General features: G+C 35.1%; 2 protein-coding genes and 1 pseudogene across 2 annotated transcripts; 1 reads left to right on the forward strand and 2 right to left on the reverse strand.

Annotated features, from left to right (window-relative positions):
* Positions 1–791: 791 nt before the first annotated feature.
* LOC18048121 (chaoptin) lies at positions 792–3,879 on the reverse strand. Its single transcript, XM_006439292.2, has 6 exons — positions 3,503–3,879; positions 3,093–3,247; positions 2,763–2,980; positions 1,765–2,374; positions 1,141–1,647; positions 792–1,062 (listed from the first exon to the last, which is right to left on the reverse strand). Exons 1-6 carry the CDS (start codon positions 3,682–3,684, stop codon positions 953–955), a joined length of 1,782 nt encoding a protein of 593 aa, XP_006439355.1. The 5' UTR covers positions 3,685–3,879; the 3' UTR covers positions 792–952.
* Positions 3,880–8,659: 4,780 nt separating this feature from the next.
* Positions 8,660–10,923, forward strand: LOC18048122 (annotated as a pseudogene).
* Positions 10,924–12,835: 1,912 nt separating this feature from the next.
* LOC18048123 (endoglucanase 6) lies at positions 12,836–16,933 on the reverse strand. Its single transcript, XM_006439295.2, has 9 exons — positions 16,431–16,933; positions 16,082–16,294; positions 15,690–15,890; positions 14,717–14,806; positions 14,456–14,620; positions 14,045–14,329; positions 13,597–13,945; positions 13,384–13,482; positions 12,836–13,232 (listed from the first exon to the last, which is right to left on the reverse strand). The coding sequence occupies exons 1-9, from the start codon at positions 16,617–16,619 to the stop codon at positions 12,934–12,936; spliced, it is 1,890 nt and encodes a 629-aa protein (XP_006439358.1). The 5' UTR covers positions 16,620–16,933; the 3' UTR covers positions 12,836–12,933.
* Between the last annotated feature and the right edge of the window lie 3,678 nt (positions 16,934–20,611).

The raw sequence follows: 20,611 nt of genomic DNA on the forward strand, positions 1-20,611 counted from the left end.
TGCTATAACAGTTTGTTAGTATAAGATCAATATGAATCGCTTTTATATGTGTTCTAAGATTAATAAAAAATTTTTAAAAAAAATCAATTTAGAATTCCAAAAAAAGTATAATATTGAATGTAAAAGTGGGTTCAAAGAGTAAAAATTCAATTTTTTTAGTATCCATAATTAAAATTTGATTTAAGAGTATTTTGATAATTAAAAATTATTTTTAAAAATGAATTTAGTGGGTAATTAGGTGGGTTTTGAGGAGCCCTACCCATATTTTAAATACTGGTTTTACACTTAAAAACCTCTCTAAATACCAATAGTATCCAACTGCTCTACGCCCATTACTCCTATTAATCTCGTTCTTCGTTTTTACCAATTATTAATTTTTTGTAATTTTAAACACCGCTAAAATCCTGCAAATTAACAAAATGAATATTTATTTCTCGATAATCGTTCATATCAATTTGAGGCTACGAGAAAAATAACCTCTAAAAAAGTTTAAGAAACACTAGTTTTTATGACAGTTTCCATCAAATTTTCACGTCACTTGCATTATTGTCCAGTTACATTCATTTGTTATTTCCTGATCCATGTTTAATATCAAGTTATTCTCCAAATTAGAATTCGAATCTAGAGCAGGCCCGTTCCACTGTAAATTTGTTACTACGCACGTACTGGAAGATCTTCATCTTCTACGAGTAGTAAAATAGCTGTAGATGTTCCAGCCCATTTCACGTTACAAAAACCACCAACCATTACCATTTTATATCAATATATGCTTCTAATCTACAACAAATGGATAAAAAGAAGGTAGAATCAATATTGTCACATACACTCTTGATTGTCCAATACAATGGGAAGAAGATAACAAAAAGAACCCTTCATCTCGCATACTCTTGAACAAGAAAATGAAACAAACTCTGCTTAGATTAGAGAATATAACAACACATGATAGCAAGCTTCATCTTAATCCCATAGCGTCTTGAGTACTACTATCATCAGGCCTCGCAAGAGATAAAGATGAATACTGCAGCTCAAGTAGCTCCTCTCTGCTATACTTAAGTCTTTGATCTGTTTTGGAAAAACAAACAAAGAATGTAAGATGAATGCATTTGAAACTGTATCTCATAGAAAATAATAGTACCCCACCTAGAAAAGAATGAGACATAGGCATTGGATCCTGCTTTTGTTTCACTAGGGAAGCCCTCAAAGATGTTCGTGATGGAGACGGACCGTTAGATCCAATTTGATCTGACGGACATATAACACTAAGTTCATGCCAAACTTCAATTCGAGGATGCATTTTGCAAAATTGCAAAATTGCATCCTCAGTTAGGAGCCAACCACCATGCAGATCCAACAATTTGAGTGATCTTGGGGGTTTGAATGAACCAAGCCCACTATTTGTCAATACAGCATCACGAATGCTCAGATTAGTCAACTTTGATAGAGATGACAATTGGTGCAGAGAAACGTCAGTAAGGGAAGCATTTCTGAGAGATAAATGGATTAGTTCTTTGAAGGTTGATAAAGGGAACAAAGTTGCATCACTGACTTGAGTCTGCTCCAAATTCAAGCGCTCCAAATGATTGAGATTTTGCAGTGCTGTCAACGAGAGAACCAAATCTGTTTCAGCACCCACCTGCTGAATGAAACCTGCGAGTACAGAAGAAGGAAATATCACATAACCATACGCATGCAAGAATAAATTATAAACAATCATAAAGCAATATGCAGAAAAAAGGACATTCATTTGCCCTGAAGGATACATGCCTTTAATATCTGTATTGCTTATGTCAATGAACTTCAGTGAGGGCATCATGCTCATATATGATATCGCATAATCATCTATTTGTGTGCCAGATAGTGATAATATTTCAAGATTAGGAAGATGACCAGCTAAAATCCCTACTCCAGCTGAGCTGAATCTCGTGTTACTAAGATTAAGATTTCTCAAATTTGCTCCTACACATGCAACCATCTCAACTGAATCATCTCCTATCATGCTCGAGCTGAGATCCAAATGTTCCAGAGCTTTCATTTGTGTCAAAAAGCAGAATCTGCTCAGGGAAGAATTGGATACATCCAAAAATGACAGTAAACTTGTTTCAATGTATAAAAAGGCTTCACGCTCATTAATAAAAGTAGTGCTAGCTAGACTAATCTTTGCTAGAGGAGCTTTATTTCCATTCCCTTCAAGTATAGAGTCAATGGTACAATTACTCAAATTTAAGCATTCAAGAGATGATATATTTGGCAACTTTGTAACACCAGTCCAAGCTAGATTGAGGAAGCTCAGCCTTGGAAACATTTTAAGAACAGCAGCACCTCTATTGGATACTTGACTGCCCCAAAGGTCGAGATACTCTAACTTTGTCAGTACCTAGAAAAGAAAGCATAACACATCATACTAACTTAAATATCTTGGAGAATAAGCAGCAAACAATCAGATAAGGAACATTTTAAAATAATGGATAAATGACAACATTTTCTCTAGCAATAGCAAGGTAAATAAGATCACCCGGAAAAAAAAAATAAAAAAAAAAATAAAGTGTACATCAGCACAAACCAATTAAAAGAAGCCAGGATCACAACTGAACAGTGACCACCATTGTTTAATTTACAAATGACATACTTCAAACATCAGGTGTGTTGCATTTCAAGTAAGTAAATTTACGTGGGGCAAGACCATTGTTATAAACTCAGACATTAAAAACCCTGATGTCAGTTCTACCTTTACAGAATACATAGTCATAAATTACAGATAGTACCTGCAAAGACCTCAGCACCAGATCAGTGACAGGCAAACCGCTCAAGTCCAAGACAGACAAATTTTGAAGTGATGAGAGGAGTGCAATTCCATCTGCAGTGAGACCTGTCTCAGAAAGCCACAGCTTTTCCAAAGTTGAAATGGATAACAGATGCTTCATGCCAGCATCAGTGACTTTTAGGCATCTTGATAAATCCAATTCCTTCAAACAAGTCATCCCTAAAACGAAGCAAACAAAGGAAATAAGAGATTTTCTGCAGCCTAATTAAAGCCTGTGAAGAACATGACCAAACGATCAACATCCATGTAATTAACTTTCACTTAACCATACCGGTTAGAGCCCAAAGGGCAGAACTGGTGACTCTGCGGCAATCGGCAACATTTAGAGAGCGCAAGTAACGGAATGCTCCCAAGTAAGCCATCCATTCTGCATCCACAGAGTTCTCCCCCCTCAGTTCAATTGCCTCCGCATTATGTTTGAAAACTCTACAAAGTAAAAAACGAATTTAGTGCAGTTACAAGATAATTATCAAATAAACTCTGTAAAATTCTCCACCACTTTTCCACTATTGTCCTCTAATTTTCAGAAGAAGCTGGAACTTTTAAACATTAAATAAACTATATCTGAGTAATCAAACGAATTTCACTTCCTATGCATTTACATTCAAAATCGAAACTTTTCTTCGTTTTCTAAGGAGCCAAACAGATAGCCAAGATGTTATGTGAGAAACAGTTGCTTACTCGAGCAGCGAAGGGAAGATGAGGCGGCGACGTATGAGGTGGCGGAGGAGAGAGTCGGCGAGATGAGCTGGCAACCTTTCCAATGATCGTCTCTGTCTCCGCCATTTCTGAACGCTTTCTCCACTTTGACACGCAGCTTCAATGCACAGCCTGACCAATTCGCTTTCCCTCTCTCTTTCCATTTTCCTCTTTTTTTTCCCCTCCTTTTTTGGTTAATTTATTTCTTCGGATTTTTGTTGTCTTTGTTTCGCTTAGTCTTTTATTTTGACTTTCGATCGGTGAAGAATTGATGATCGACGAAATCCTTCCTGTTACGGGCACTGTTGATTTTGATATTATTAAAATAAAAGCGTAGTTTCTGAGTGCAACCGCACCTCGACCTGGGCTGTTTTGGGCCAGACCCAACTTCTAAAAGGGTGGAACTATTAGCACCCTTCAAAAATTTTATAAAACCCCTCACTCTTCTAATTATAATATAAAATAAAATAAAAACATATCTAAACCCCGGTATTTTCTCTCACAAAACTTTTTTTTTAGACACATCCACACATTCCCAAGAAATTGCAGAGGATTTGACACGAATCAGAGAAGAATCTTACAATGAATTAACACATGCAATAATTTTGTTGCTTCCATATCAAAACAACATTGGTTTTATTATAATTAATACCTAAAAGTTCGAGAAGATTGAAGAACAAATCGTGGAAAATGGAGAAATAGAAAGAGATATTGATGGAAAGTCGTGTGGCACAAACACAAACTGAAGTGAAATTGGTAGGTAGCAAGAATTATATAACGAACAAGAAGCAAAAATTTCATGTTTATTAATTAACAAAACTTTTATAACGAACAAATATGTAGATTGTGATGGATAGCAAGACTCCATAAGGGGGAAAAAAAATTGCTGTTTAGAAGAATGGCAGTTTAGAAGTTAAAGTGAGTGTTAATAGCAATAAGGTTTATTTTTTTAGTATTATTCGATGGAGTTTACTTCAAGACAGAATTTCAATAGATTTTTAAAATGGTGTGAATAGTCCAACTCTTTTTTGAAATTATTTCGCAAATAATAAAAGAGTAGGTCGTTAAACACCCCTTAATGTTCCTCATAAAGTCCCTTTTAGCTGCTGCATGCCTTTATTCTCAATCGTTACATTCTCTAAATTATATCCAATAATCATTTTGATACATGACAAACAATGGGGTTCGGTGCCCTTATGCAATACATCCTTCGAATTGTTGACTTTTTAATAAATAAAACATATGATTTGTAAATGGAAGATAAAATAAATAAATTAACATAAGAATAATAAATTGGATTTTTATTAGTAAAAAAATAAAATTAAAACTTACATATGTAACATAAAAATTATAAATCAATGTAGGTCTAAAATAAAACATAAATTATATAAATAAAACATAAGATTTGTAAATGGAAGGAAAGACAAGTAAATTAAAGTAAGAATTGTTGAAAAAAAAAACTTACAAATGTGAAGTAAAAACTCATTATAAGAATGATAACATTATATATTTTCTGATTTTGTTTCTAATTAAAATATGAAAGTTCTGGTTTTATGTAATATATGTGATGAAATATGTGAAGTTTTATTACGGATAAAATTTATTTTCAAGATTAAATTTTGGAAAACTACTATTTTCATACTTTTCAAAGTTGTTCACAAGATAAGATGATTTTACATCATTCTAAATCTCTTTGACAACGACCCCATATAATCTTTACAAGTATAAAGCAAAGGGATCTAGCTATCTTGCGTCGTAGGTTTTGTACCCCAATCCTTTGTCTCATAACGGATGAGTCGTTAGATTGTGAAGAAAGGTATCTAACAGTAGAGATTTAACATTTGGAAAACAGGTAACCGGCTGAAGGTGTAGCACCTGTAAATCGAAAATGAAAAAACAAAAAGGTTTGTACATGTAACATCATCTGCGATCTTTCCGACGTATGAAGTTTATAGGTGATGGTTCTCGGCATTATTGTCTTGATATTGTTTTTTGAAAGTTATGATGAAGTATTGAATTTTCTTAATCTGGGTTTTGTTTGAGAAAAATAAGGTTTTCACTTATAAGGTTAGTGTGACAAAAACCAAAAACCTTTCGCTCATAATCACCCATAACACCATACCATTGCCTATATTCAAGCGGCAATACCAGTTGCAACCTTCTTAGATATTCATTCAAGTAAAATAATAGCAAAATTAAGGCTAAACAACAAATTGTATTCTTTTAGGCATTTTAGCAAACATTTGTATTGACATATTTAACAAACTTATTTCCATAAGCATTTTATCAATTTTCATTCACAATTCAAGCCTAATGTTAAAAAACTAATCACTCAACAAGATCTAACCTATAATCATCAATAATTAATACTAAAACAATAAATCCAGTATCCATTTAAGAATTTGGACATATACTCAGTGAACTAACTCAAATTAAAGAGGTTGTTGTTGCCGGAAGTAGCCATTGTCGTCGCCGCATCGATTAGCCGCTATTGTTGCCATTAATTTATTTGCTTGATAAAAAATTACAGGTTTCTTAGATTTTGGTCGAAAGTAGCAAATAATTCATTATTTTTTAGGTTAATTTTGCTATTTTCCCTATGCTCAATTACCAATCCAGGTGCGGTGCAGTGGTTTCTGCCCTCCCACTGAAAATAGGAAAAAAAAAATTACCAATCCAAGTGACCAGCCCATTACTTGTTTCTCTAGTTACTCCTATTTCTCTATGTGTTTCTTTTCCAACCATTAGATGAAATCCAACGGTGACTTTGGTAAACGACAAATGAGTGGGGTACGAAACACACGATGCAAAGTAGTTTTCGCCTAAAGCAAAGTTTAAAACTACATAAAATATAAATAAATTTAAAAATTAGATCCAATTTTATTGATATATCTTACGTGTCTTGTAATATAAGAATGTCTTTTTTATTTTGTCTTGATTCACATCAAAAAATAATTTTGTTTAAGTAACTTGTATTGTAAAAATGCTATAATAGAAAATTAAAAAATCTTTATGAATGTCCTAGAATGAATATTGAATTTATGGTTAAATCAATTCAATTAAATTTATTCCAATTGTTTTCAATACAACTTTTTTGTTTTCAATTGATGCGTGACTTTTTTTCTTTGTTGATTAAATTAAATGAATAAACTATTTTTTGGTTAATGAACATTTAATAGTGATTTATAAGTTTTATATAATTTTTCAAATGTTTATTTTGTTGCAATTTTAAAATATAAATTTATCATTTTTATATTAATTTACTTATTTTATATTCCGTTTATTAATTTTATTTGTAATTTACAAAATTTTTGTTTTTCCTTAGTATTAGTATTGTAATTTTGATTACGATATTATAAATTTTTTCTCATAATAAAACACATATATAATATATATCACTAGTAATGTTACAAAATACTTATTTAAGCTCATAAATAGATCAAAATAATGAAATACGCACGTACTTAATGTGTACACATGCTTATATCAATCATCAACGTCTAAATTTAGATGAAATTGAGCCTTAAAGGTGCCCTAACAACTCAAATCCCAAATCTTATCGGTTATCAAATTTTATGAATAACGAACCATGAGTCTGACCATTTAAAGAAGAATTATACAAAGCTCGAGTTTAAATGTATAATGTCATCTCAACTGTTTCTTTGTCTCTACGTCAATTAGACGAATTCATACACCTGTACAACATGAGTCACGAGCTATTGGCTCGATGAAATTAATGAGACCAATATTAGAGTGTGCGTGTGTGTGTATTAAAGCGATTAAGCTCCCAACAGATCAACCTTTAACTGTTATCGGCTTGATATTTCGTGTGCATGTACAGTTGTCGATGAGTGCATTCATTCATTGTCACGGATGATATATGTAAGAAATAATATAATTAATTATTACATGTGTGATATATATATTTAAATTTAATATAATTTATATTTATGTTAATTTTTTAAAATTAATAAATAATATAAAATTATTTATTTATTGTATAGTTGACGTAATACTTTCAATAAATTTTAAATTTTTTTTACCATTCATGTATTTAAAAAAAAAAAAATCAACTGCTCATACTCACAAGTCATGGCACTCATAGTCTACAGTAATGCAAAATTGTTTTACATTTTGTCAATCAATCGTGCCAATGCATCTGGTCCAATTAGATCATATTTTCTAGTTAGATCATAATCGACATGCATGCTCATCAGTTTCCTCTCTTCTTACGCCCTATTTGATGCTGTGTATGTACTAGTTTATAAAGCTATTAAGAGTAAAATACTAAGTAAACATTTATTATTATGGTCTGAAAGTTAAGTTGATTTTAACGCAAATTTGTATTATATAATGAAAAATTTATTATACTATTAAATTTATTAAATTATTATTTGAATATCATATTTATCGCACAATATTAATTTTTATTTCATAATTATAATTTTTTCTCACCAAACTTAAGCACCTCAAAACCAAATAATTTATTACTTAATTTTAACTATCCCCTAATAATAATAATAACAACAACAACAACAATAATAATAGTAGTTTAATTTTTATTCTTTCTCTTTAAACTAAAATTCGTAATCATATATTTTCAATCACGTGAACTTAAATTTTCAATGGATGAAACAAAAGAAAGCATCAGACTTTTTATAACATGTTTGAATTAAAAAATTGAAAGAGAATAAAAACCGAAAAGGAGAAGAGAAAAAAAATATTACATGTCATACTAAAATGATAAAGTTGTGATTAATTTTTTTTTTTAATTTTCTTTCCCAGCACTATTTTTTCACTCTTTAATTTTCCTCCCATTTCTTCCGAATAAACATGACTTGGGTTTGGATTCCATTGATTTGGTGGTACCGGTGCCGCATCAAAGCCAAATACCACCGAGGAAAATCTCCCGCCAGGACAATATGAAAAAGTGAAGCCACGTGTATTTCTGTCCAATCTCGAACGTCCAGGTTTACCATGTTAGAGCCGCCGTCACAACAGATGGCATCCATCTAATGAAGCAGTGATCCAACTCTCCAGATTCCATCACCGCCAGCTCTACAACACTTATATTAGAGAGTGCAGTGCTCCTTCCCTACTCCTCAAGCGTCAGGTCAAGCGTCCTCCTGAAACCGACGGAGTGAAATGAAAACGGAGATCGTGAAAATTATTTATTGTAACCGACCAAGAAACTATGAAGAGGTTGAGAGTAAAAGACATGGAGTCTCGCTATGTGGAATAAAGTGGATGGACTCGTAAACAGGAAGAAAATGAGAGCAGCGTATGATCATCACCGGGCACCTGGAGGGATATTAGTGGCTGGTGGCACCGAAGAGGAAGATAGGAAAGGCAGAAGCATGACGTGTGGATCTCTGTCTCACGGTTTTATATCAGTGATCGGAAGGCGGAGAGTGATGGAGGACGCAGTGACGGTCGCGATTGGAGGGGTTGATTCCTACGATTTCTTCGCAGTATACGACGGGCACGGCGGGGCCCACCCGACCGAGGCTTGTAAGGAGAGGTTGCATTTGATTGTGGCGCAGGAGGTGAAGGAGAGGCGGAAACGTGAAGGCTGCGGCAGAGGCTGGGAGGATTTGATGGCTGCTTGCTTTTTGAAGATGGATGAGGAGGTCAGTCTCGCCGGTCGTGACGCCAGCAGTGTGGGGCCCTCTGCTCTGGTGCTGATGGTGGATGAGGAGGAGTTGGTGGTGGCCAACCGTGGGAACTCGAGGATCGTGTTGTGTCGTGCTGGCGTCGCTGTGCCGTTATCTCGTACTCACAAGGTTGGTGATCGACGACGTGTTATATTTGATGACAGATTAGTTGTGGTATTAGAGTCCTTTTCTTATGAAATCTGATTTCTCGTTTTAAGCCAGCATTTTGATAAAATAAGAATACCTAAAAAAAATTCATTACAGATTTCGAATTTTTTTTTTTTTGTCTTAACCACGACGTATCCTGGGGAGGGTACCAACTGTAGCAGACACTTTGAAGCCCGTACCACAACCCAGACTAGAAGTCCCCGCTCGAACCGGGAGGCACAGGTTCTTTCAACAAAGGCGACTTCCTTGCGACTCGAACTGGGGAGCAAACCCAGTCAAGTCACTTAAGGGGGACTCCATTATAGGTCTGATGTTTCGCGTTATTAGACTAGACAATTATGTGTGCGTTTGGGATTGAGTTGTTAAATTACCGTTATTGTGGAAATAAATTTATAATTATGAAATAAAAGTTAGTAATATATAGTAAATATAAAATTTAAATAATAATTTTGATGAAATTATTAAAGATATAATAAATTTTTTATTATACAAGTAAAAATTATATCAACATAGTTTTCAAGGTACAATAGTTAATGTTTAACAAACAATTAAGTGCTGTAACTTTTAGTTACAACTATCCAACCTCAATTCCAAACGCACCCTATAAAGCACGTATGTAATTAATATTTAAGCTAGCTAATAATAATTCATCTGAACTTAAAATGTTTGCTAAAACATTGTTACTTCATTGCACAGCCTGATAAGCCTGATGAGAGCGAGAGGGTGAGGGTGGAAGCTGCGGGCGGTGGAATCACAAACTGGTATGGTTGCCGTGTCCTAGGAGTTCTTACTACTTCAGCATCAATAGGTATGTGAATCCATGCATCAGATACGATATTTTGATGAGATTAGGCATGCCGTCAGTGCTATGTTTAATGGCATTTAGTACTTGTTGGAAATGTCCTTTCTTGATTGATTAAATGCCCAGAGTGGTGATTTTGCTAAAATGATGCCATCTTTCAATATATTTTTTTTTCGTTTCACAAAAAGAAAAAAAAAAAATCCTTCTCTTGTCCCTGTGGGTAGGGCAGAAACGCATTTAGTTTCCAAGTAATTAAACAGAAATGCTAATGTTATTGACATAACATTAGCAAGTTCAAGTTTAGATGATCCAGTTTCGTCAACAATTTGAGTTTTTGACTATCTCCGAAGCTTTCAAGCTAAACCTTTGGTTGCTTACTGACTTAAATGTTTAAATCGTGCAGGTGATCAGAATTTGAAGCCATATGTAGTATTATCCAAAGCCAGAGGTGACAGTAAATGCGCGAAGTGAGTTGGACGAATTCATCATAATAGCAACCCGTGGTTTATGGGATGTTGTGTCAAACGAATTTGCCTGTGAAGTTGTAAGGAGATGTCTTACTGGTAAACTGAGGGTGAGGTTTCCTGAGGAATGCAGTGGTAGTGGACCTAGTGGTGCTGCAGAGGCAGCTACAATGCTTGCTGAGCTTGCGCTAGCCCGTGGCAGCAAACACAATATCCGCGTAATAGTTGTTGAGCTGAAAAAGTCAAGCGCCATCGTTTCTTGACCCTTGGTTCCTTTTTTTTTTTTTTTTGGCCTTTTCCTCTCCCTCTCTCTCCTCTCTTTTTCCCCTACCTTGCTTTGAACTGTTCTAGTTGCTGGAAAATTCTAAATAACCTGATTCCGAATAGCTCGGTAATTCCCTTGAGCCTCCCTGTATGTCCAGTTAAAATTGTGAGAAAGCTAAATTAATTTAAAAAATTCCGGTCCGGTTCAGGCCTAAAGGCCGTCCCGCATGAATTAGGTTTAGATACAGGTAAAAAATATGAAGTCCTTATAAATTGAGTATGGATAAAGACTTAGGAAAACGGTTTGAGTTTTCCTCGAACTTTTAATTTATGAATAAGAAATATATTAAATTAAAAAAATATAAAATATTAGATTAATATTTTTTATTAATATTTATGATTTATTATATCGTGTTACTAATATTAAGTCTGGGTTTTTAAATTTATTAATAAAAAATATATTAAATAAAAACTTAAAAATATTATATTAATATGTTTTCTAAATTAATATTTATATTGTTACGTTGTGTTATTAATATTTGTGTATTATATTATTATTTTATTACATATTGAATAATTATTTTTTACTTTAAATTTTTTATTAAAAATTTATTTGAAAATTCATGAAGTTCGGTTCAAGCCTGGCCCGTCTAAGTTTAGATAAGTTTTTACAGGGCCTGTGTCTTTTTTTTCAAGCCCAGGCTCCATTGACTCGTACATAACTGTACACTACTTGGGCTTAGATTGGTTATTCTGAAGTTTTTGCTTTTAGCCATGAGTAATACGATAAAAACCTTAAATTATTTATAAAAAAAAAAGCCAAAGCTTCTACTGTCACAGCAGTTTTGCTTATTGTTGTGTTTTCAAAGATTAATCCAGTTTCTATCCCAAAAAGGAAAAAAAAAAAGATTAATCAAGTGAAGAAAACACTAAGGGAAAAGAGTAATGATACAACTACAAATTCTTGTACAAACTTATTTTGTACAAACTGACGTGGCATTAATTCATTGGTTGAATGAAAACATAAATTAATAAAAACAAATCATGTGGGCTAAGTGATATTTAATTCAACCAATCTTATTATGCCACATCAGTTTGTACAAAATAAATTTGTACAAGAGTTTGTGGCTGTATCATTACTCTACAGAGGACATTCTACAGATTACACAGATTTTAAGAAAAGAAAAAGAAATCGATCACCATACGCCCCTTTTATACAGTCGTTTACTTCTTAACAACTTATGCCACATCAGCAAAGTATTTGCAAAGCGACCCCTTTAACAGAAGTCGATCTGCATGCTGGCTCAGAAACTCTTCCTTAATTGCATTTGGGTCCAAAAAACTGAATATACGTCCTAATTTCCTTTATCCTGTTTCATTTGCGCCGTCTTCCTACCTTATTTGACGTGGAAAGTTAAAACAACTATAATATTTGTATTCTGTGAAAGATTAAGGAGACAGGTATAGGAATTATTTTTTGATACCATACCGCTACCCTCAATGGCTCAATGACATCAACAGCAGAAAGTAATAAAACCACAAAGCACGAAAAGATAAGTTTCAGTGATAATGTGAATGCACAAACTATATTCATATTGGAAATATAAAATGTTGCAAAGCTTACAACTCACAACACCAAAAAAAAGGAAAACAAGACGTTCAAAGCTGTTTAAAATACAAAAGGAAAGAAAAGAAAAGATTCCTTGCAATATAATTTGAGTAGTCATTTTTCTTGACCACTCCTCAATTCTCACTCTTTACCTGTCTCTATCCGATAAAACCATAGAAATGGAGGAGAAAGAGGATGAGCACTTGCTTTAAATTGTCTCTTCTCTCCTTTCATCCTCAAATCTTCGACCTTATTTAACCTAATATCGTCTAAAACCACTAACACAAGATACCAAATCAACAAGAAAAGTTGAAAGTCCCCCCTCCCTCAAAGAAAAGGAAAATAAAAAGAAAACCTTTTCTGGACTGCTTTCTGTATAATAACTGCACAATTCTTACATTACAAACCCAGAAACCATGAGATTCTTTATGTGTAATAGTTGTTTTTCTTTTTTATGCCAATGTGTAAGCAGAAACTGAGACATCTGCAGCATTAGCAGTATGGATGTAGACGAATTCAAGACTTTTTCCAGCAGGCAAGTTGTTGAGCCATGATGGGAAACCATAAGCATTGCCAAGATTTGTTAGACCCCATAGAGGACCATACAGCTTGGATATTGAAAGCTTCAGATTCTTGAGGGTCTTGGCTGACTTGTTGGTCACTATGGTCGAATATCTGTAGTACCTTTTTCCATTGGAGATCCAAGAAGTTGTCAGCTTCTGCTGTATGGCAATAGCACCAGATGATGAAGCTGCAAAGGTAAATTTCTCGTCAAATGCCACAGCTTAGCAAAAAGTAGAAACACACATTATAGCTCAGCTAACTGGATAAACGTCAAATGCCACAGCTTAGCAAAAAGTAGAAACACACATTATAGCTCAGCTAACTGGATAAACAAATACCTGGAGCTGGAGTTGTTTTGGGTTTTGTAGGTGGAATAGTTTTTGGTTTTGGTGCTGGACTTGGTTTAGTGACAACAGGAGTAGCAGCTGGAACAATCACTGTGAGAAACCCCAATGACAATGATCAATATAATTGAGGAGAATACTTGCATACCAAAATAGAAATATGAAAAGTAAAAGGGTTTAACAATGATGGTGATAGCGATATGATACCTGGAAGAAGCTGGTTGTAACCTCCGTGACCCGCATTAAGCCTTGCCAATATACCAAGAATAGGAGCATTGTTGTAGGTAGCAGGCTCAGTTTGCTCATAATTATCTCTCCGATCGCCAAAGTTATCATAGGCATCAGGGCCACCAACAACAGCTCCAACAAGGAGATTAGGATCGCTACCCTTGCTGCTGAACCAAGTGGCATAACCTCCTCGGCAGCTGACAAATGAGGGATTAACCTTTATGGAAACAATTGACGACGCCCTGTGATGAACTCTTTGTGGATAGTTGTTGCCATAGCCCACCATGTAACTTGTAGCTCTTGGGTTGTCACCGAGAATGTAATCCACCTGAAAGTTACAAAATGTCAGTTTGTATCTATCACCTCTTGCATATTAAGCTAGTCATTCAAATGAAGACATCAAATAACAAAATGCAGAGCCAGTTACCTGAGATTTTGCAAAGCCAAGAAGCTCAGCTGGTGCAACATTGCCTGCAGAACATTTCAAGTCTCTACCAGCAGAAGCAAGATAGTCAGAGTAGACGGTGGCCAGGAAGGAAGCGCTGGTCACGAACTGCATGTTGTTCCATCTTTGGCGGAAGATTAGGCCACCAGGTGTCTTCTGAACATTCCGGGAGCCTTTTCCCAGGCAAGAACACATAAAGTACTCTGCCTTCTGTTGGTACCTCTCAAAGACTGGGGCATAGTGTCCAGCTTTGCCTTGCATCAAGAACTGCAAAGAGAAGAAGATGTCAGATTTCAGAAGTTCCTCACCCCCCCCCCCCCCCCAAAAAAAAAAAAAAAACACATTGAATACAAATGATTATTGGTCTAAGATTACATGATTTAGCATTAATACCTTGGCAACAAGTGTTTGAACCCCGGGATACTTCACATCCCATCCAAACTCAGTCATTCCCCAGCCAGTTCCTCCCATGGAGTCACCATTTTTTCCAAGGTAGTCCAAGTAGTGCTGGTTGCCACTTGCTTGATACAACCACGCAGCAGCCCAAAGCAACTCATCCTTTTCATATCCAAATCAATTATATTAGCACGATTTACAATATCCGAGATATGCCACTAATATGAGCTTCTAATTTTCTTTAAAAAAGTAACATACATTGTAGCCACTGATAGAACGGTAGTATTTTTGTGCCACAGTGATACTGCCGTCATATTTTCCTCTGTATTTGTCGGCGAAATCAAAGAGCTGAAAACAAGTAAGAATAACAAAATGTTAAAATATACATCAGCGGTAATCGATCAAGACCAAACGGGATAATTATTTAGGCATCCAAATTTTGACTAAAAGCCAGAGATCGTGTGTGATTGTTTACTTCTGATAGTGGGCTTGTTGTGGCCGAGCACCGACAGGCTTAGCACGTGACAGTATGGACTTTTTGTTATTGTTGAAATTGACGGTTGAGATCTGACCGTTCGACAAGATCTCTACGGCCAGCACCCACTACAGGTGATGGGCGGTGCCACGATCCAAGTCATGGGCCCATAAATTTTACCCGCAATTAATTTTTTAAACTTCAATTGTTAGAACTAACCATTTATTAAGTCTTTAATTAATTATTTATTTATTTAATGGGTCTCTTCGTGTTAAGTATTATATTTTATATATTTTTAAATTAATTAAAATTTATCTTTTAATCCACCTGATTTTTTTCGTTCCGTTTATTTATTTTTATACTGAAAATTCTGATAGTGAAATAAATATAACTTTAAAAAATCATTAATGAAAAACAATTATTCATAGTCGCAAGAATGCATTCTCCACCCTACCGCAATTACGGAGACAACCGAAAAGCCGATGTATACCATAAATGCAGCGCTAACTTGCGCCTGACAAGTTGCCTGACAAAAATAGAACCAAGGATAACTGCCTCTTTACTGCGACAGTGTTTGCTATCATGCGCAACTACCCCAACCGTCTCTCTAAAGCAAGGAAACCGGCCCAGTGGTCCCCTCTAGAAGCGCTTTTGCCGTCCTCTTTTATGCTTCTTTTTTGTTTTCGATTTCTTTTGATTTTTTAACTGGTGAATAAAAAGTTACAACAATGAAAATGGAGATGAGCAAAATGATACCTGGTAAGCGTGGCGGAGTAGCTCACTGGAGTAAGCAGGGTCAGAGTGGCGGAAAACGATGGAGGCGGCAGCCATGGCGGCGGCGGTTTCACCGGCAAGATCCGACCCGGGGTTACTCGGATCAATCTTGTAAGCCCGCCTGTCAGTAGTCATATCCTCCGGCCTTTGCCAGCAGTTATGGTCAGTGTTTCCATCTCCCACCTAACCATATACGCAATTAATTACTTGCAAACATTTACCACGTTATAGAAGTAATCATATTTTATTAGCTTTAACATATCCCTGTCACTGTTTTATACGTTAACACGAAACTGATGCTCACGCTAAAAGTGAAGGTTTTTTACTACGACGAATTCTGTAAAAAGGAAAAAAAAACAGAGCAAATATGGTACCTCTCCATAGAGGACATTAGGCTGAGGGTGAGCTTTAATGAAGTAATCAGTGCCCCACTTAATAGCATTCATGGCATGGCCAAGCTCTCCACTTGCAGCCATCTGCTTTCCATATTCAATTATGCTCCAAGACATCATTGTCACGGTGAATGCCATTGGCAATCCAAATTTCACATTGTCCCCTGCGTCATAGTATCCTCCTACAAGATCCACCTTCAAAAGCAACACAGAAAAATCTCAATATCATACTTTTTCATTTAATTAGAATTACAAAAACAAATCAAAAGAGAAAAAAAAAATTGTTTCATTTATTTTTTTTAAAAAAAGAATAACAAGTATAAGGGCTTACCCCACTGGCTTTGCCATCGTTAAGGCCAGAGTTAGCTCTCCAAGTGACTCTTTGGTTATGAGGGAGGTAGCCAGATCTTTGAGCTTCAAAGAAGAGAATGCTCTTAGACAAAGCTTGGCCGTAGTCATGGCCGGCCAAAGCAAGTGGAAGGCAAAGAAGCAGAAGCAGAGGAGTCATAAACTTCTCCATGTGATAAGTCAAAACTCAATTGCAGCTTGTTGATGAGTGTATTAACAGAAAGTGAGATCTGTTTCGCTATTTTGAGTTTACAGAATGGGATTTTTTTGCATTTTCCACGAGTTTTGGACAATGCTGGTATAATTTATCTGTTCAAAGTTTCTGAGAAAGAAACCAGAAACAGAACAACACTCTTTAAAAGAGAAAGAGAAGCAGAAAGAAAAAGAGAGAGAGCAGTGTGGGATTGAGAGCCGGGAGAGGAGCACAAGGCTCTGCTCTATATATGGAGAAAGAAAGGAAGGTCTCAAGAGACCAGAAACAGGCAGGGATCAATTAATGATTTTATTTTATTATCTTTCATTTATTTTAATTTTTTAGTAGTTTAATATTTTTTACAATTTTGGAGGATTGAAAACGGTTGGGAAAAGAACAGAATCATGTGGGCGTCGCTGGCCTCTTACTGGGAGGGTCGGTGTGGATTTAATGTAACCAAAGAAAATAATATTACTGCTGCCCCAGTTTGGCTTGAAAAGATTAAATATGAAAAAAAAAATGTTTTTATTTTATTTATTTTTGCAGGTTTAATGAAAAGACTGAGGATTAACAATTACCATAACTAGAAAGGAGAAAGTGAGGAGCAGTAGAAGAAGAGTCAAAAAGTCCAGACACCTTGTCCCCACTTTAACTTCTCCATAATGCCCCTTCATACCACGTGTCATCCGCTACAAACTCTGCAGTTAAAGAGTATCATTTAGGCTGTGACGTGGGAACCAGTTATTGGCTTCTAACAGGTAACAAAGTTCAAAGTTTTAAACCTTAGTTGATTCGAAAGCAAAACATAAGCTTTGCCACACTCGCTTTTACAAATTACAACTCTGATGTCTACTGGTTTTTTTTTTTTTTTTTTTCCAATCTAGATGAATGATATACCCGTTCTACAGTTAAAACTTTTATGATCTGAAAATTTTTACTGCAGTATGTGACGTGTTCTTGGAGTTGTCACATGTTCCATTTTGCTCTTTTCCTTTCAATAATTTCATCTTAGTGGCCGTTTTGGAAGTATCAGAGGGTACAAATTTGTAATGCATCTAGACACTTTTTTTTCTTTTTTCTTTTTTTTTTGCCCCACGACGTGCATCTTGGATTCTTGATAATTTAGTGAAGCTAAATCTGTAAATAGTTTGCATCATATACAACAAGAATTAAGAATAAAAATTTAATCTGATTGAGCTCGCGGTCCGAGTCGTGACATGTGAAGAAGCTAGATAATTGTTTCAATTATTTAGTGCATGAGTCATTCTCATATGGGAGCGTCCATATTTGTAAGATACAGATTTTAGCAAATCGTTATCTAGCAACTGCAAAAAGGCAATTAAGCTACGAACTTGAGTGCAGTAATTTCCTCATATCTTTGGAGGGTTCGGTGAGTTGATGATGCAATAGTAATTCCTCGACAGCAACCTTTAGAGAAACAATAGTGTGGGACAGTTCCACCACCTGTTGAGATGGTGGGACTGTCTAATGGGTATTTTATCATGTAATAAATTGGAGAGTTTTAAAATTGATCCATAATAGATTTTATATTAAGAATCTACTAGATTTAATATTAAAAATATTAACGAATTCTTCAGTGGTATTTATTATTTTCTCACATGATAAGAGTGCTATTAACCTTCAATGGTTTCATTATTCTCCCGTATAACAGAGTACCATTAACCTCAGCATACTAAAACAATGGGACTACTTTTCCAACTCAAGTTTTTCCCCCACGCTTTATTGCCCTTGCATGGCTGTCCCTTTAATACTGTGAAACTGAATACATAATTATTAATTACTTCTCAGAGTCCCGTCTAACTTCCGGCCGATTCACTTGCCCTTTTTTTTAATTCAATAAAATGACAGTTGGTAGTAAAAATTTAGAGTTACATGCAAGGAGGTGAAAAATGCAAATTTGAAAGGAGGCAAAGAAACGTGGTCCTGTAATTTACACCTGCTATCTGAAACAAAATCGCTGAAGATGGACCTGCAACCAGGATTTGAAAACCCAACAACCAAGCAAACAACGCTAGGGCACCATTTCATTTTATACTTGAAATTATTATTACTAAAAAGTCCACCGACAGTATCCGGTGAAACTTGGACATACGGTTATTTACTCTTAAACGTCATATTAAAATAGTATTTTTGTAATATCCACGAAATAATGTCTAATTAAGCTATATTTATTTATATAAAAAGAGAGAGAGAGAGAGAGAGGGAGAAAAAGACAAAGTAAGCTGTGGTCAAAAAGAGAGGTCCATGTCAGAGCGCTTTATTCCCAACCGCAATCAACGGTTTCCGCCGAAAAAATAAATAAAAATTAAAACAAAATTTATAATCTCGATAAAGGAAAACAAGGATCTTGACACGTATTGCAAGTCAAAAAGACAAAGCTCCGCAACGACCGGATAGCTCCGGTTTTGTTACGGCCATGGCAGCACTTCCCACCACTGCAGCCACCGGCTGTCGGGGGTTACTTTGACGGCCCCACATTCTAACATTATCAGACAAAACCTATGTTCGCCGGTAAATTACCAAAATATTGCGCTTACATTGTCGTCCTACTACTTCAGCCATTGGGCATAAATGTACACCGCTAATAGGACCACTTATTTATTAATTAGATCAAGTTTGTATTATTTTTATTATGGCGCTGAATATAATTTGAGTATATATATATATATATATATACATATATAATTTTTTTAACCACAATTGGAGGAAATTTTTTGGAATCACAGAAGGGAAATCGCGCCCAAAATCTTCGACGTTGTTGCGCGTGTGGCCACATAGACTACTACTACTCGAGTGACAATGCAACAAAATAATTGAACCATAATGAAAATGTGGTAGGTGCATTCTTGCAAAATGAGACTTTAAATAGCCCACCAATGAGAAAGTTTAAAATGTGAGTAATGTTAAATATCTCGATATTTAAATTTTAAAATTAGATATCAATTGATGTGATATTTATTTATTACATGATAAGTAGTTAAGTAATTTATAAATTATAAAATATATTATCTAATAAATAAGTGACACGTAACATTAAAATTTAAATATTTACATCCTAATATTATTATTAAAGTATTCCTTACTTTCCATAAGTGGAGCAATTGCTGTTGGTTGTGACCTTAACGCTGTCCCCTAAATTCATGCCAACTTTCCTTCTTTTACTTTATTATGGGTTTGGTTCCCTTTGAAATCCGGTGGCATTCCCACTAGATCACGGAAAATCAAGGGAGAAAAAAGAAAAGAAAAGAAAAAGAGTACCCTTAAAAAGGCATAGAGATATTCAAATTCAAACCAAAGTCGGTTCACATTTGTAATGGATCTACTACGGAAGCTAACTGGTTTGGTGTCGGTCAAGAAATCAAATTTCATTATTTGGCTAAATTAGCTGTTAAAGTTAGATTAATTTGCACTCAAAACAGCTGCTTCCCTAACTAAATATATGTGCACGTAGCGGCGCCGCTGCCAAATTTGTTAGTATTAGTTAGATTTTTCAACTTGCGGGTCTCATATGGTAAGTGTTTTAAGTACATTAGCCGCTGACATTGTAGCCTTGAACTTTCAGTGTTAGTTGCTTTACCATTAATAATAAATGGGGAATATCTTGTAATTTGGGAACAGATTTGAAATTTGAATCTGTTTGAAAATATTTTTCTTCATTTTTTTTTCTTTTTACTTGGCAATGAAGCTAAATTAAGTCTCTTAGTGCAAAGTTAACATATATTAGTGGAAGAGCACTGACAATTTACAACTCAGCAGAACATGCTCAAGTGAAACAAGGGATATTTGGAAGTGAGAGTAATTGGGAATTAGGAACGTGTAGTTTAGAGATAAAATGTGTTTCATATCTTTTTAGCAAGGATCTCTCTCTGACTCCTTTAGAAGATCTAACATCCTTCATGGCTTAAAAATCTATAAAGCAGAGATGCTAATCCTTCACGGGAAGATGCGAC

Source organism: Citrus clementina, unplaced genomic scaffold, assembly GCF_000493195.1.
Source record: "Citrus clementina cultivar Clemenules unplaced genomic scaffold, Citrus_clementina_v1.0 scaffold_3, whole genome shotgun sequence".
In the NCBI taxonomy this organism is placed as follows: domain Eukaryota; kingdom Viridiplantae; phylum Streptophyta; class Magnoliopsida; order Sapindales; family Rutaceae; genus Citrus; species Citrus x clementina.

Excerpts from the sequence above, each read along its gene's own strand:
- LOC18048121 (XM_006439292.2), bottom strand. The coding sequence starts at position 3,684 with ATGGAAAGAGAGAGGGAAAGCGAATTGGTCAGGCTGTGCATTGAAGCT. Across the intron at positions 3,248-3,502 it reads ATCTTCCCTTCGCTGCTCGA|AGTTTTCAAACATAATGCGG; the intron begins GTAAGCAACTGT and ends TTTACTTTGTAG. Across the intron at positions 1,063-1,140 it reads TATGTCTCATTCTTTTCTAG|ATCAAAGACTTAAGTATAGC; the intron begins GTGGGGTACTAT and ends TTTCCAAAACAG.
- LOC18048123 (XM_006439295.2), bottom strand. The coding sequence starts at position 16,619 with ATGGAGAAGTTTATGACTCCTCTGCTTCTGCTTCTTTGCCTTCCACTT. Across the intron at positions 16,295-16,430 it reads ACGATGGCAAAGCCAGTGGG|GTGGATCTTGTAGGAGGATA; the intron begins GTAAGCCCTTAT and ends TTGCTTTTGAAG. Across the intron at positions 13,483-13,596 it reads TTACAACCAGCTTCTTCCAG|TGATTGTTCCAGCTGCTACT; the intron begins GTATCATATCGC and ends GGTTTCTCACAG.